This window comes from Cydia amplana, chromosome 25, assembly GCF_948474715.1.
Source record: "Cydia amplana chromosome 25, ilCydAmpl1.1, whole genome shotgun sequence".
NCBI classification, from domain to species: Eukaryota; Metazoa; Arthropoda; class Insecta; order Lepidoptera; family Tortricidae; genus Cydia; species Cydia amplana.
This window is the reverse complement of record NC_086093.1, coordinates 3,751,714-3,768,428: the sequence shown is the minus strand read 5'-3', so window position 1 is coordinate 3,768,428 and position 16,715 is coordinate 3,751,714. Positions and strand designations below refer to the sequence as shown.

At 38.7% G+C, this 16,715-nt stretch overlaps 1 protein-coding gene and 1 long non-coding RNA gene across 3 annotated transcripts in view; one reads left to right on the top strand and one right to left on the bottom strand.

Annotated features, from left to right (window-relative positions):
• Window positions 1–16,715, top strand: part of LOC134659713 (uncharacterized) — a 247,646-nt gene that overhangs the window by 24,162 nt on the left and 206,769 nt on the right. The window lies entirely within an intron of this gene.
• Window positions 695–16,715, bottom strand: part of LOC134659696 (transferrin-like) — a 32,303-nt gene continuing 16,282 nt past the window's right edge. Inside the window, exons 9-16 of one of the 2 annotated variants that reach the window (XM_063515383.1) lie at window positions 13,057–13,184; window positions 12,245–12,357; window positions 5,133–5,290; window positions 4,347–4,489; window positions 3,623–3,680; window positions 3,140–3,253; window positions 2,357–2,498; window positions 695–1,191 (exon numbers count right to left, since the gene is read on the bottom strand). In XM_063515383.1, coding sequence (XP_063371453.1) covers window positions 849–1,191; window positions 2,357–2,498; window positions 3,140–3,253; window positions 3,623–3,680; window positions 4,347–4,489; window positions 5,133–5,290; window positions 12,245–12,357; window positions 13,057–13,184 — 1,199 coding nt within the window. In that variant the 3' untranslated portion in view covers window positions 695–848. Of the gene's footprint in view, window positions 1,192–1,813; window positions 1,980–2,356; window positions 2,499–3,139; window positions 3,254–3,622; window positions 3,681–4,346; window positions 4,490–5,132; window positions 5,291–12,244; window positions 12,358–13,056; window positions 13,185–16,715 lie in introns of those variants that run through there. The other variant, XM_063515384.1, reaches the window with a different exon arrangement.

Genomic DNA, 16,715 nt, shown 5'->3' with positions numbered 1-16,715 from the left:
GCATTCTATAGTCTACCTGCTCCTTGATTACATTAAAACTCACTAAAATGAAAATAAATCATTGTACCTACCTAATGTATAACTAAAACAAACCAGGCTACGTAATTAGACCTCTAAATTAATCTAAAATAATCGAATTTAAACTGTTGTGAGACATACTAACATTGAATAATTTTACGGTTTAGTCTCACTTGTTTTAAGTCACTCGCGCGACATGTTTCGGAGAGCCTAGGTCTCCTTTCTCAAGCACTAACAGTGCGAGCAGCGTTCACGACGGCCGTGTGTGTGTGTGTACGCGTCGTAAAACAAGTGAGACTAAACCGTAAAATTATTCAATAATCTAAAATACATTTATTTGAAAACGCAACTCAAGTTTTTTTAATCGCATACCTGTAAACGCTCCCAGAACGTAGCTTGGTGTGGGTTAGTACCACTTCTCTTGACTCAGCAAACGTCCAGTGGATTACGTTAGTCTATATTTTATATTTGCCATGCCAATGTTCATCGGTGACCCATACAAGCAAGAAATCTTCGATTTCTGACATCGTACAGAAAATGTGTTCAATAAAATTATAATCCGGCAATTTGGTTTGTGCAATTATTAAGTACCTACTGCAGTAGAAATATGGAATATGGCCAAACGCCTGGATAGTCTGTAGACTGCTGTAGAATACTTGACGCTATTTGCATAAAAAGCTAATAGACTAAAGGGGTTATTACCTATCCTTTCGTCGGACACTTTCTGCTATTCTGCTGCTAAGAGGGACAGGGAAACAACATAAACTCTGTCCCCATCAGAGGGCCGACAAAAATAGTTGCAATAACCCCTAACTAACGGAGCTGACAGCTTAATAAACAATGAAACGCGTAAGCAGCGCAGACAAAATCAGAGTCAGAACGGAATAGAAGCTCCTGTTAGCCAATCCAGGGACCGGAATGTTATTACCAGCGCCTGTACAGGCTTGCAAATGGCTGAACAGTTCAATGTAGTTCTTAGCTGGCTGGTTGGTCGTAGCTCTGGTGGGTTCTGAGAAGCCAACGGCGGTGTTCTTGAAGAGCAAGTCGCGGGTTCCATCGAAGCTCGAGAAGATCTCCATGTTGACATGCTGGGTACCTGATGAGGCGGCGTAGCCGAAGTACTTTTCAAGGGTGTCGAGGAGAGTGCTGATGCTGTTGTAGGCTTCGTCTTGTCTGCAATAGGTTAAAACACTGTCAATATAGTCTGGCAAATCAATATGCAAATATAATCAGTAAGAAACGCGAAATTTTTATTTTGTACAGATCGAATTTTTCCGCGTACATTTTCCAAAACAGCCACCTTTTCTACTACAAAATTGGTTGTTAAGACTAAAACAATAGAGTTGAACCAAGCCAACATTGTATAGAGAAAGAGTAAATTTTGTTTGTAGAGTCTATTTAAATTAACGTTTTTTTTAAATACAAATATGACATCTCTAGTGGTAGTGCTACGCTTTCTTTTTACAAATCGGCGCAGAGTTAACTTAGACGAACTGTAAAGATCAATGTTAATAAGAATGTTATGCTTTCGCCAACGAATCACTGATGCTACTTCAAAATATATGTTACGAGGCCTCGGTTAGATTATTAATTCGGTTAATCCTTGTTTTTATATCCCAGGTATTGAAATGACATGCCATTTTAAAAAGTTGCATGGTCAAAATGTGTACAAGATCCATAAATTGGGTCTCTGGGATATAAAAATAGAGTTAGCTCTATATTATTTAGGGACTTAAATCAGTTACATGATTATTACAGCCCAAAATTTTATAGAATCAATGGGAAGTCACAATCACAAAATCGCTGCCACAATAGATCAATATTAGTCCAAGCGACATCTAAAAGGCGCTACAATATTAATATTAAATACGTACACATAGACCGGCCTCAGTGGCGGTGGGTGCGTGGTATGTGTGTGGTTTGTGGGTTTCACCGGCCGCGCAGGCCGTTTAAGAGTAGCCCTTAAAATGAGAAAACTGCACTAGGGATACTCCAGATACTACGCTTTAAAAAACCCTATCCTCCTAAGTCCCAGCCACACAAGAAATCCAAAACATGCCAGTTGAACCTAAATTGTAGGAAATAAAGTTGATTATGGTTTGGCTTAAAAATTTAACGAGCTACTTTCAAGAGAATCATCCTGCAGAAAGTAGCAACAATGGGGTTAGCCGATCGAAGTATTCAGATGGCGCCAGCATAGATTATACCTGTAAATCCTAATAAAAGTGTCAAATTCTTGTTTGTTTTGGGAATTTTATGACATCCAGCCCTTTAAGCCAAATCTCAATGGAATGGCTTACACAGAAAAACCAGTTTGAACTATCTTCATTAATTTTACCTTCTAGTCAACACCTCGGAGTCCACCACATAAGCCAGCAAGCAGTTGTCATCCACATTGACTCCGTTCTGGAGGGCTAAGGTATTGTTACTGCAGATCGCGCGGAACTGGGAGCCTTGCAGGTTCAGGGCGGACAGGTAATCTGTGGAGGTTACGGGTTAGAAATAGAGATGGCAGCACTGTTGACAGTAGCGTTATATGGGGTTTTTACATCTAATGTTTCGCCGGACACTGTAAATATTTCCGTTTCAATAAAATTTAATGGCGGAATAACTTCGTAATACTAATAAATTATAAAATAATAAAGACTACGTAGGCTTTGAACTGTTACGTTATACCCAAGTTGGTGTTGTTGTCTTCTTAGTAGTTTGTGCTGTTAGGCAAGTACGAGAGTTATAAAAGCGAGAACTGGCCGCGTAGCCAACGTGCCGATCGCTTACGCTCCATACTTCTATAGCGATCAAAACGCAACTATCACAGAGAGACACAAAGCTATTCGATGGCGAAGCGCAAGCGATTGTCACCATGGCCAGGCGTGGTTCACTCCGCGATTTCGTCGCTTTGCTACAGGTAGCTAAAAGTACATCCGTTCCGGCCCAATTTTGGGGAAAGCCATAAGCCGCGCGTGGCGCTGTCGCCACCTAGCGGCCATATCTGTGCTGATCGTAACAGACGCGTTTTGTTAGAGAGTGAGTCTTCTGTACTTAGTACTATTATTTATTCTGTGCCATGGCTAGGCCGGCAGGTGCGTGTACGTACGTGCACGGTCTCAGTGATACTTACCAGTAATATTGGTGGTCTCTACGAAGATCACGTCCGCGTCGTTGTTAGCCAAGCAGGACAAGGAACCGTTGTTGCCGAAGTACAGGTTGTTAGAGTGGTCCCAACCGCAGGTGACTAGAGAAAAAATAAAAATGAAACAAAATAGAAAATCTTAAATAACAAAAGGTCAGGCCCAGATTTAGTGACCTAGAGCCCCTAGGCAGTATGGCACTTAGAAGGGGGTTTTCTGTATCTCAAAACCATAGCTGGGTTGCCTAGGCCCTTAAGCCCGGGCCTTGGGGACCTAGGCGGAAAATCAGAAATCCGGCACTGCAAAACGTACGAAACAGTTTAAAATGCTATTACAATCATTGTCGACCTTGACTTATATACTGTTTATCATTTATTTTATATAGGTATATATATATATATATTGTCTTTTTTTTACCAATAGGAAAACAAGATGCAGATGGGTAGGTAAAAAGTAAAAAATAAACAACTTACAGTTGCTAGCGGCGTTAGGAGACTTGCAAAGACTGCAGAGATTGGTGACGTTGTAGTTCTGAAATGAAAAGGACACATTCTTAATACAATTCTTAGAACAAAGCATTCATTTGTGGATAAAAATATCAGAAAAATGTCAAGACAAAAGTGCATACTCACTGCACTTAGCCTACACCAACAAATTTCAAAAAATTAAAAATTTTGAAAGGCAAGTCGGTTTCGGAAAGTTTTCGATTTACTGAGATAATTCTAGTGTCGTATTGTAGAACATTTAGTCTTCTTTAAAAACGCCCTGAAAAAGTACTATCAAAAACCAGTCTTTTAGGGTTATAATTATAATCGCCCAAATCTAAAAGAAGTTCTTTCGATTTTTGATAAAGTTGCGTTCGGCGCTCGAGGTCTCAAACTTGGATTATTAATTGGGCCAACATCATAAATAAGTCTGCAAAAATCTGAACTAGGTACCGGATTTGACGCAAACGCTAAATGTATGATTTTACTGTATTATCAATTATCATAGCTACGTATTTACTTACTTAATGGATGTACGGCGAGCCTTCCACTCGATCGAGCAGGCCTCGGACCGTACCGAGGTCGCGGTCTGGTACAGTTGACGTCATAGATATGTTTATACTTTTGCACCTTCCTTTGCCATAAGGCAAAAAACGAAAACATATATTTGACGTCGACTGTACTCCCCGACAGTGCTTCTAAGGCTACGTACCGACTGCCCTAGGGCGTGCGAGGCGTCCTGAGCGCCGGGAGCGCAGGCGCCTTCAAAGAATTCACCCACAGCCTTGGCGTAGTCGCATTCTTTGTCGTCCAGCACGCCAAGCACTTGCGCAGTACGCACGAACGACACGTAGGCTGAAACAAAGAGCATTTTAGTCACAAGTACAGATAAACTACAGGTAAACTAATTTATTATCAAACAGATATGTCTACTAAATAGGCACGACAATTTTTAGAGCTACGCACAAAACTGTTCGCGGAGCTCTTATGAGATCACTTCGGTCTTGCAAATCGGTTTAATGCCTTTTTCTCAAAGACTTACCTAAAATTTGGAACAGTACAGCAAGTACCATCACTAACACTGTGAATAAGTTAAAACCGCTATTTCTGAATATAGGGGGAAATTTAGGAGTTTGAGAGGGGTAAGCTGAATTTTATTTTAAATGAAAGAAAAAATGGGAAGTTCCACCGCTTTGGGCAAGACTCGAACTTGCGATGTTTTGGAAGAACGTCCATTCGCTCTCAACCACCTGAACCACCGAAGCTTACCAGTAGCCTGCGAGAAAAGGAAGGAATGGAGGAATTCGCACCCGTGATTCTTTTCAATTTTTCCTTAAAAAAAAAAGACTTAAAGCCCCCTCCAGACTATGCTACGCGAACGCGAGTGTAGAGTCGATTTCGCTGTCTGCGAAAATCGACTCCACACTAGTGTGTGTGTGGGAGGGAGCTTAAAAATACACTTTCGTCGGGAAAACTTTGATATGATTGATCTACTTACAGATGCCTCCATATTCGGGGAAGCAGGCCTTCCTTCCGCGAAGGTTCTCGAAGCGAGTGATGTCCGAGTTGTTTCTCACTAAAGCTACTACTCGAGAGAAAGAATTCGGGTCGGAGTGCAGGTTCTGAACGAGCTTCACTGGTGTCAGGCTGAAGTGTCTGTAAATGTTTAATAAAAACGTGATTAAGAATTTTAATACTGACGGATGGTGATTGGTACAGAATATTATTATTACTACCTACAACCATTTTCTAAAAGTGTATCAAGTGTGCCAGTTTTTTATTCACACCTGAATGAAGACTTTCGAATTAGTTTTGGTTCGGAGCTTTTGGACTAGGTACTCGTTACAGTTTTGGTGTAACTTTTGTAACTCGAGACTACTTACTCAAAAGTTTAGAACTAGGGATGTACCGACTAGTCGGGAAAGCCGACTATCCGGCCACATTTGTAGTCGGCGATTAGTCGGCGACTAGTCGGCAAAAAAGGCCGATTAGTCGGCCTATTATTAATTATAGAAAACAGGACATAAATAAAATAAAAAGCCAATATTAATCAAATGTTACATGCCCATTTTACTCAAATACGTAATGAGGCTATAAAATGAGATTGTGTTCATATTAAATTCATGTATAGGTAATTATGTGGGTGTATCATCGCGGTAGCACAGAACCTCTTTCAGTAGATATTGAAAGCGCGACGACGCAAGGAGCAAAAGAAATGTTTTTCTAATGCATCCGAACTTGAATAAAGCTACTACAGTTGCCATACAAATGTAATATTTATCGGGAAGTAACGATTATGAACTTGGCCGACTAGCCGACTACTCGGCCGACTAATCGGCCATCCGAGCGCCGATTAGTCGGCTAGTCGGCCAAAACCATAGTCGGTATATCACTATTTAGAACATTGTTCGCACGTTCGGTCTTGCGAGCATGAAGTTATATTTTTTAAACTGGAGCGAGTTGTCACTTTTTTTGCCATACTAATTTGAACCTTATCACCGAGACAGAAAGTTGTTCGTACCAGACTAGAGAAAACGGTCCACTTGAGATATAGGTAAACCAGAACTTTGGGAGTATTGTCATGAGGGCGCTCGTTTTGAATTTTATATAGCAACAATTTGTATAGTGGGGACAATGGAAATTGGCAGATGATTTTTGTTTTAGTCCGACAACTTTAATAAGTGCGAAGTTTGATGTTTGGATATTTCTTCGGTTTTTACGCTTAAATGGCTGACTCGATTTAGATAAAATGAATAGTGTAAAGTAACGCAAGAGTTTAAGTAAGAATTTATATAGATAATTTTACAAATAACATTATTACAAGACATCAACCAAATCGTGACGACCTGACTATAGTGACATTTGTCCATAAGTTTGAAACTTACCCGTAAATTCAGATGCTAATTTCGTTATGTTTTTTAATGGAAGAAATTTCTCTCCCGCACGTTTTTTTTTCCAATAAATAACTATATACACTATTTACAACTTTTTTCTCTGTAAAATCTAAAACTTTCGGCATGATTATTGCAGTCTAATAATAATTCACACGAAACTAGACAAAGCAATGTTTACATTGTCAATATTGACAACTATCATAGAAGGTAGATGTTGTCTATTATTAAAATTGTTGCCATTGCTAGAAATTAGTACCAACAAATTTCCGTAACATGGCGCACCCTCAATAGATCCTGGTTCACCTTATAGAAAAACCCGAGCCCTGTGTCTCACTCGCACATGTTGCCAATGTTAAAAAGATACCATTGTGGTAGAAATTATATCAATAAACTACTGAATTTAATTACCTTCTTATACAATTTTAGTGCTTTATTCAGATTACAGTTCTGATATCTTTTAAGTAATTTGTAAATAATTATGATGCCAATATTATTAACTGATTAAACCAAGCGCATACACAGCAAAAAAAACCTAAATTTTAGTATGGTAGAAATTGTACCTAGTAACTTTAAATATTAATTGGTATCCCCAACTTGATGAAATTTTTTCAAAACACGTGAATGCGAAATTTCTTAAAAATTGTGAAGAAATGTTGTGTTAAAGGTTGTTGGAGTGAAATAATTGCTAATTGTGGAATATTGTTTCACAAGAAAGCCACAATTATTACATTTTACTATAAAAATACAAGACAACATTGTCAAACTCATTAGGGTGACTATGATGTCGGCACGTTGTGAATCGGTCTCACAGAATTCTTATTATTAACGTAGGTAATGTAAAAGTAAGTTTAAGTTAATAGGTATTATGTCTTTATTTCGGCATGTTTAATTTAAGATTTGTTATAGAATAAATTGCCAAAATATAAAACCAAAGTGCTTGGGGATGCGGAAAAACTTACATGCACTGGTTCTGCGTTTTCCTCCTTATAGAGTCTCCAGTCTCCACTGATTCGGCGGCACTTTATTTTGTTGTATGTATACTTAATTATAGGGATCCCTTTGGTTTCATTTTCTTCAACACACAATATTGAATCGAGTTTTATTTTACATGTATTGATGTGACATGTGACATTTTTTTCTCTTTTTATTATCGCCTTGCCGTCTATATTGAAAACCCGACAAGGAGGTCAGAATTCATAGGTTAAGTATTTAATACGTGGCGCAAACATTCCCCCGGCCTTGAAAGGAATAGCTTTCAAAAAGTTATTTAAAATAAATCATTTACTACATAATAGCATCCTTATTGCTCAGAGAAAACTAAATTGACATAAACATATGAAGCCTCCATAACTTGAGAGAGATAACTAAATACTAATAGAAATATGAAATTATATTATTGAGAAGGCAAAGGACATAATTTGACCAAAGGTCTTTTAAGTGTGCCTGATTTTGTTTTAACCAAAGCAACTCTGGCAATACCGTCCTTGCCTGGAAAGAGTTGAGTTATAAGACCTAACGGCCAATGTAGAGGCATAACATTATCTTGAAGGATGACTACAACAGTTCCTTCCTTAATAGGCTGAGAAGGAGTATTTCATTTTTGTCTGGTTTGCAACGTGTGCAAATACTCATCGCGCCACCTCTTCCAAAATGATTGCGTTAAGCGATCTAATAATTGATATCTTTGCAAAAGATGATCAGATGTTACCTCCGCAACAGACGCAGCTGGAAGATATTTCAATGGAGTAACATTAAGAAAATGAGCTGGCGTCAATGCGGAAGGTTCAGCTGGATCAGAGCTTAACACGGATAGCGGTCTAGAATTTAATAAAGCCTCAATTTCACATAGAATTGTCATTAATTCCTGAAATGACAAGATTTGTTTACCTATCGTACGAAACAAATGTGATTTGACGCATTTAACGTTACTTTCCCAACATCCTCCAAAATGTGGAGCACTGGGGGGAATAAATCGCCAAATTATTTTATTGGCTGATAGTTCAGTTTCCCAAGCGTCTCGATACTCATTCGCAAGGAAATTATGAAGTTCTTGCAAATATGTATTGGCTCCCTGGAAGTTGGTTCCGTTATCGCTGTACATATATTTTACAGGACCACGTCTGGATAAAAACCGCTTAAATGCTGACATAAAGCTTGCTGTACTTAAGTCAGTTGCAAGTTCTAAATGAATTGCTCGCGTTCACTATCATCCTTAGATGAAGACTTGTCTTCATCTAAGGATGATAGTGAAGCTAGCACAAGTTCATCCGTAAAGGACAACGGTGCCTCTGTATGTACTCATTCGGCATCGGGACAGACTACATCACCCTTGACGGAAATTCTCGCCACTGCTCAGGTACTCGCTAGTGGGCGTAACGGCAAGGACAAGGTTTTGAGATGTCTGCTGGATCCAGGATCACAGAAACATTACGTTACATTGAAGTGCTGCAAGAATTTAGGTCTTCCTGTACACAGCAGCCCAGTGACGTCAATAAATGGATTAGGTGGAACAACGATAACACAACCCATCCGAGGAAATGTCAACTTCAAGGAGTCCAAGGACTCGTTGTTATTCATTGCAGGTTTTGAGTTTTCGAAGTGTAACGTTGTATGATGTTTGCCTTTACATTTACGACAAGTTTTCTTCGAGGAACATTTCGATGCAGTATGATGCGTGTTCAGACAATTAGTGCACGCGTGAGTTTCCTTAACGAAATTAAATTTTTCGTTAGGCGTGAGTTTCATGAAATTATTGCAATTATAAAGTTGCGAGTGATCATTACTCTTGCACATAGCACATGAACTTCCGTTGTCATGCCCTTGCGTGCTAACATACGCTTGGGGCGTGCGAGGGAGGGGAGCTCGCACGCTGCTAGTGTTGGCAGCGGAGCCGCTTTCAGCCTTAGTTGGCGTTCGTTGCGATGTCCGATATAAAATCTTCACTTGTTCCCTAACGAAACAAATGAATTCGTCATATGTAGGCATTGTAGAAGAATTCCGAATAGACATCTCGAAATTCTTTGTGGTATCTGAATCTAATAACTTAAGACCCAGGTGAATGAAAATAAAGTCACTTAAGTTTTCGAGCTTGAGTTGTCTTATTGCTGAAATAGTAGCAGCAAACGAATCAATTATTTTTTCTAAATTAGATGCCGAAGGACCGTTGATGTTGACAGGTTTCATCGAAAACAGCTGGTTTAAATATGACGTAGCTAATGCGCGTTTATCATCATATTTCGCGATCAATGCTTCCCAAACTGTGTTGTAATTTTCTGCGGCAGGTATAACTCCCGCACAGATCGACTTTGCCTTTCCTGTCAAATGACTAAACAAATAATGAACACGCTCAGAATCCGTAAGTTTTTTATTCTCATGTATGACACGCTTAAATGTTTCATAGAAGAATGGGAAGTTTTGAATATCTCCATCGAAAGAAGGAAGTTCAATCCGAGGGATTTTAATGGAGTCGTCCTTACATGAATGGCTCGAATCCCTGGATGTCGAAGGGCTCGGAGCAGGTGCATCAATTTTTGAAATTTGACATTTGATTACGCAGTAGAGATCTTCAAACGCATTCATTGCGTTGTAGTTGACGATGTACTCCGGGTCCAACTCCAAGTTCAGAAGATTGACTTCATCCATCAACTCTATAAATTCTTTTCTCAGTTGATCGACCAATCGAGCTTGCGCGATGAACTGCGAGAAAGCCTTCTTGTCACTGCTTAACTTTGGAATCATGTCATAAATATTTTGTAAACGCATGAAACATTGAGCACGTTTTGCTTCCGCGAGCTTAAGTCGCGTTGCCATGGTTACCTAGTTATTACTATGACAGCACGAAAAAATATGAACAATTTGTGCTAAGATGCACAAATAATTATAAATTATATTCAACTTGTATAATACCTTAATGCAAGTCGAAGGAAAATGAAGTAAATACGAACGTTACGCTTGTATAATACCTTAATACAAGTGTAACCTTCGCAATAGGTTAATTACAGTTTATGAAAAACTGAGGCTTTTAGAAATAATTTACCCGTAGCTTTCAGTTTAGTAGAGTGTATTTAGTAACTTAAAATACACTGAAATTATATACTTAACGAATATGGTGTGCAAAAATGTTCCGTGAAAATTATGTCACAATATGACAGTTACAAAATACGAAAATTATTTGTAACGCATTTATAAGGTAGCGTGATGAATAATCCCACACGCTACGCGTAAATGAAATATGAAATAAAAATAACAGACAATAAAAATAAATTAGTTTACTGACCGTACTTTGAAATAGAATTATGACGGGAACATTTTTTTGAAAATTAAGAAACCGAAAGGAAATCCGAAATTATATTTTGTACCTACGCGATTCAGTGAGCAACAAGGTTATTATGTAATATTTTTAAAGGTAAATTTGGAAACCGGTTCAAAGGCCAAAAAATGTGGACGCGGAAAAACTTACATGCACTGGTTCTGCGTTTTCCTCCTTATAGAGTCTCCAGTCTCCACTGATTCGGCGGCACTTTATTTTGTTGTATGTATACTTAATTATAGGGATCCCTTTGGTTTCATTTTCTTCAACACACAATATTGAATCGAGTTTTATTTTACATGTATTGATGTGACATGTGACATTTTTTTCTCTTTTTATTATCGCCTTGCCGTCTATATTGAAAACCCGACAAGGAGGTCAGAATTCATAGGTTAAGTATTTAATACGTGGCGCAAACAGTGCTTAACTCCTTAAATATTACAGACTCTCATTTATACATAATATTTTGTTACGGAAAAGGTGTGTCTAGTTGTTTATATAATTAATATAATATATGCAATCGATTCTTTATGGGTAGGACACATTTCCGTCAATAGAAAAAAGGCACCAACTTTAAAAAAACGTCATATTTGCTAAACAGATCTTCAATGACGCTTACACTTAAAACAAGCAACAACGGTTGCACTCCGGGAGTGCCGATAGAAATGAAAACTCACCTCACTATGTTACCGACGCCCGGTAACACGATACATACGTTTAGCGGAGGTATTCTATTTATTTATTATATATTATTATCATTCTCAAATAAGATCACACTTTTTCATTGACATGTTTATTTACATACTGCCATGACAACGTCAAATTATTTGAACATAGGTAAAGAGTCTTGAAAAGGAGTCCGCAACATAAATGTCAAATAACATTGCGTTTTTCTTTATTGATTTAAATGCCATCTAAATTATGAGTGGCCACCTTACGGGGCTTCCGGTCACGTGATCGCCTTACGTCCCTTACGGTCACGTGATCGCCTTACGCTGTCTCTAGTTTATCATTTTTTCCTCACCTCAAAAAGTGCCCAGTGCCGCTAAAGAAGTTTTCACTTCAAAAAGCTGAAGTGGACAAAAGGGAAGCCTACCTTTATGAACATACCATGAGTGAGTGCGAAAGAGGCCGACTACAAATGAAAAAAAGAACCTGACTACTTAAATTTTCACTTTATTTACAAAATGACACACCCTACTGATATATTCCATGTTATGTTATCCTAATATCCCACATACAGATGTCTTATGGTCACCCTAATTAGAACGAGATGCAGGGCTCTAGTTTGACTTCTCATGTGGACACACTTTTTGGTCAATGTACTCGATCCAGTTTATTAACTCTAAATCCGTGCTTGCGAGTCACTTTGCCAGCTTTACCTACCGATATATAGAATTCACTTACTGTCTAGCGAGGTATCCGTAGTTGGAGGCAGTGGCTATAAAGTCAACGTTGCGGTCTTGCACATCTCGTAGACATTGGAAGGTGTCGGAACGTAGCACGCATGAGATCGTTGGCTGGAAATAAAAAATATTTAACGAGTATTATTGAGCAGAAAAATAATTATCAGCATTATCAGCATCGATGGATCTTTTTAATTTTGAGTTTGAGTTGAAGTCCTCAGACTATTTGACTCTAAACTTCGGATTATAAGGGTATTTGACTAACTATGTAACGTCACAATCAAATTTCCTACTCTAGCTTGATACGGGTTTTAAAATAGACATTGTGTCTAAAAATGCTGTCTACGTTTCTCTATTAATCTTCTGATGCTTTATTTCATGCATGGTGTAAAATAATTTATTTTAAATACAGTCAAATACCCTATTTTGAGTACCTACTCATACTATTTAACTTAGATATAGTTTGCGATATTTTTACTTCTTCAGTTGTTCAATTTGTATGTGAGATCGAGGCAGTCAACTGTCATGAATTATGATGCCCAGGCTATAAGCCGTAGCTTTACCCTGTTGATGGATTGAGGGGAGGATTACAAATAAGACTAATGCGCCCTCCACACGAGGGCAGAGCAGTGGGGCAGAACAGTAGGCAGCACAGTACTGCTACAATTTGAACGCACACGCTGACAAGACAGTACAGTACTGTTCTGTCTCAGCGTGTGCGTTCAAATTGTAGCAGTACTGTGCTGCCTACTGTTCTGCCCCACTGCTCTGCCCTCGTGTGGAGACCCCATAAGGAAGGCAACTGCCACAAACCTTGATGCCCAAGCTGTAAGCAGCAGCTCGCACCCAGTTACACTTGGCTAGCTCCTGAGTTGTGACGGTGCACCACACGCGAGAAGGCACGCAGAATGTTGCGCTGTCGATGCTTGTCAGCGGGCGGTCTGAAATGTAACAAAGTTATTCTGCCGGGTTGCATGTTTTGCTTACGGTAATCGGTTGCGGTTTCGATAGAAAAGGGGGAAACCTCAACTAGATAAAACGTTACTATACGAGTAGACGGAGACTGGACGTTGTATTTAGGCTATTACTTTGAGACGAGAAATATGACGATAAATGACGTCAAATTAATTCTTGGTCCCTTTCTGCGGGTTAATCTCTTAAAAGTAGCTCAACAGCATGGATGGAAAGTTAAGTGCGAATGACAGGTCTTTTAGCACTAGTTCTCCCTTCAAGTTTCTTTGGCCTTTGTAGAGATAGAGATCTTTATCACTACATAGTATAAAATAAAGTCGCTTTCCTGTCTGTCTGTCGGTCTGTAGCTTATATCTTTAACTACGCAACGGATTTTGATGCGGTTTTTTTTTAATAGATAGAGTGATTCAAGAGGAAGGTTTATGTATAATTTGTTAACCCGTGCGAAGCCGGGGCGGGTCACTAGTTTTACATAAATATACATGGATCCTGATAAGGGTGTAGCTAAATGGAAAGTTTACAATATCACAAGTTCACTTCACTATATAAGTAGTATACGAGGGCTGTTTGATAAGTACCCGTTTATGAAAAAAATAATGAGTTGTTTTTGTTTATATGCATTTATTTTTCTTCATAGTCTCCTTTTAACTCTATACACTTGTTCCACCTATATTCAAGCTTCAATAAACCATCCAAAAAGTATGATTTCGGAAAGTCATTAAAATAGGCCTCTGTGGCGGCAATGACTTCGTCATTTGATCCAAATGGCTTACCACCGAGCCATTTTTTCAGGTTGGGAAACAAAAATAAATCGCATGGGGTCAAATCTGGAGAATACGGGGGGTGAAGCAATAGGGCGTAGCGTAATTGTGTTAATTTAGCCATCACAACTCTAGACGAATGAGCTGGTGCCATGAAGTTATAATGTTTTAAACTGGAGGGAACTGTCACTTTTTTTGCCATACTAATTTGAACCTTATCACCGAGACAGAAAGTTGTTCGTACCAGACTAGAGAAAACGGTCCACTTGAGATAGAAAAACCAGAGCCCTGTGTCTCACTCGCACATGTTGCCAATGTTAAAAAGATACCACTGTGGTAGAAATCATATCAATATACTACTGAAATTAATTACCTTCTTATACAATTTTAGTGCTATATTCAGATTACAGTTCTGATAACTTTTAAGTAATTTGTAAATAAGTATGATGTCAATATTATTAACTGATTAAACCAAACATGCGCACAACAAATAAAGCATTTAAATTTAACATGGTAGAAATCGTAGTAACTTTGAATATGAATTGGTATCCCAAACTTTTCGTGTATTTTCAAAATACGTAAATGGCGCCGCTCAGAATTTATTCGTAAAATATTAAAAAAAATGGTTAAAAAAATGTTGTGTGAGGGGTTGTAGAAGTGAAAGCTATGCTGATTGTGGAATATCTTTTCACAGGTAAGTCACAATTATTCAATTTTACGATAAAAATACAAAACGATATTGTCAAACTCATTAGGGTGACTATGATGTCGGCACGATGTGGATCGATCTTGCAGAATTATTATTACGTACTTAATGTAAAAAAAGTTTACATAAATAGGTATATCTTTATTTCGGCATGTTTAATTATTTGAGTGACGTAATGTGAGCTATATAATTGCCAAAATTTAAATCCAAAGTCCTTAAACATTACAGATTCATATTTATGTGATTTAAACATAATATTTAATTACTGAAACGTTGGTTCAAACTATTTACATATATGTAATCGATTCTATATAGACTGAACACACATTTCCGTCTGTAGACAAAGGCGGCAAATTTGAAAATTTTGTTGCAATCACAGATCTACGATGAGTACGATGACGCTTACGCTTAATGAATAGCTGAAGTGTGGAAAAGGGAAGCCATCACGTATATGAACACACCATGAGTATGATATTGATAGTGATAGGTAGTTTGTAAAATTATTAAGAGCATAAATAGTGAACCAAAAGGGCCCTCCACACCCGTGCGCGATTCGCGGCGCGAAGCCGCGATTCACGCACATAGTCTAGAGGGGGCTAAAGAGAATTTAGAATTCTCTTTGATCTAACTCTAATATGCTTATCTTAGTGACAAGCGCCTTAGTTAAAAACTGTAATAGACGGGTATACCGGTCCGCGACCCTGGACATCTGTCTCGCTCTCACATATAGCTGTGTTTTTAATGGACGTACGGCGGACCACCTTCGTCACAATTATAGCTGGTCAACCAAATCTTGTCATTAAAAAAAGGCGCGAAATTCAAATTTTCTATGGGACGATATCCCTTCGCGCCTAAATTTTTCAAATTTGCCGCCCTTTTTCTACTGTCAAGATCTGGTTGACCAAGTATAACAATGATCGCGATCCAATACGCTCATCCCATCTGTAACAGCTTTTATAACTGACTTACTTAATTAAAGTGGTATCCAGACGGGACTGATCAAATCAGTCGATTTGATCAGGAAATTTGCATTCCATAGATAATTACTATGAAAATTGGCATTTATGTGTCTGCACCTGCTGATTCGATTGGAGAATTTCATCAGATTGGCGAAAAATTGTCTTGTCTGGATACCACTTTAGTAAGGTTGTGTGAAGCGTTTTACAGAAGAGAAAAAAATCTATATCCATCCCTTTTCTGGAGCATTTATACTAGCATAGGGAAAAGACAGTATGATTCTCTACGACTATGCACGAATGAGAAAAATTTTTGGCCAAACTATACATTTAAACTTATCCTAATATCCCACATACATATGACTTATGGTCACCCTAATTAGAACGAGATGCAAGGCTCTGGTTTGACTTCTCATGTGGACACACTTTTTGGCCCGTGTACTCGATCCAGTTTATTCTCTAGGTCCGTGGCTGGTGCGTTGTCGTGATGAAACAGTACTTTTTTATTTTTTAAATGGGGTCGTTTGTCCTTCAACACAGCGTCAAATTCATCCAATAAATTGGCATAGTACTGTCCTGTTATCGTTTTCCCCTTTTCTAAGAACTCAATATGTATAATACCCTGCGAATCCCAAAAAACGGTCGCCATGACCTATCCAGCCGATGGGACGATTTTTGCTAACTTTCGCGTAGGTTCACCCGGTAAAATCCACTGCTTCGACTGCCCTTTCATTTCCGGGGTGTAGTGGTGACCCACGTTTCGTCTACGGTCACAAAACGACGCAGAAACTCCTTCGGGTTACGTTTGAACACGGCCAAACACTGCTCCGAAGTAGTCAGTCGGTTCCGTTTTTGCTCCTCCGTGAGTAAACGCGGCACCCACCTCGCCGATACTGTCTTCATACCCAATTTTTCTTCTAATATGTTTTGTACCCGCTCGATTGGAACATTTACAGCATCAACGATTTCTCGAAGTTCAATTCGGCGGTCGGCTAAAACGATATTTTCAATTTTCTTAACCATATCGTCTGTAGTCACCTCAATTGGGCGGCCTGGGCGGCGATCCTCATCAAAGAC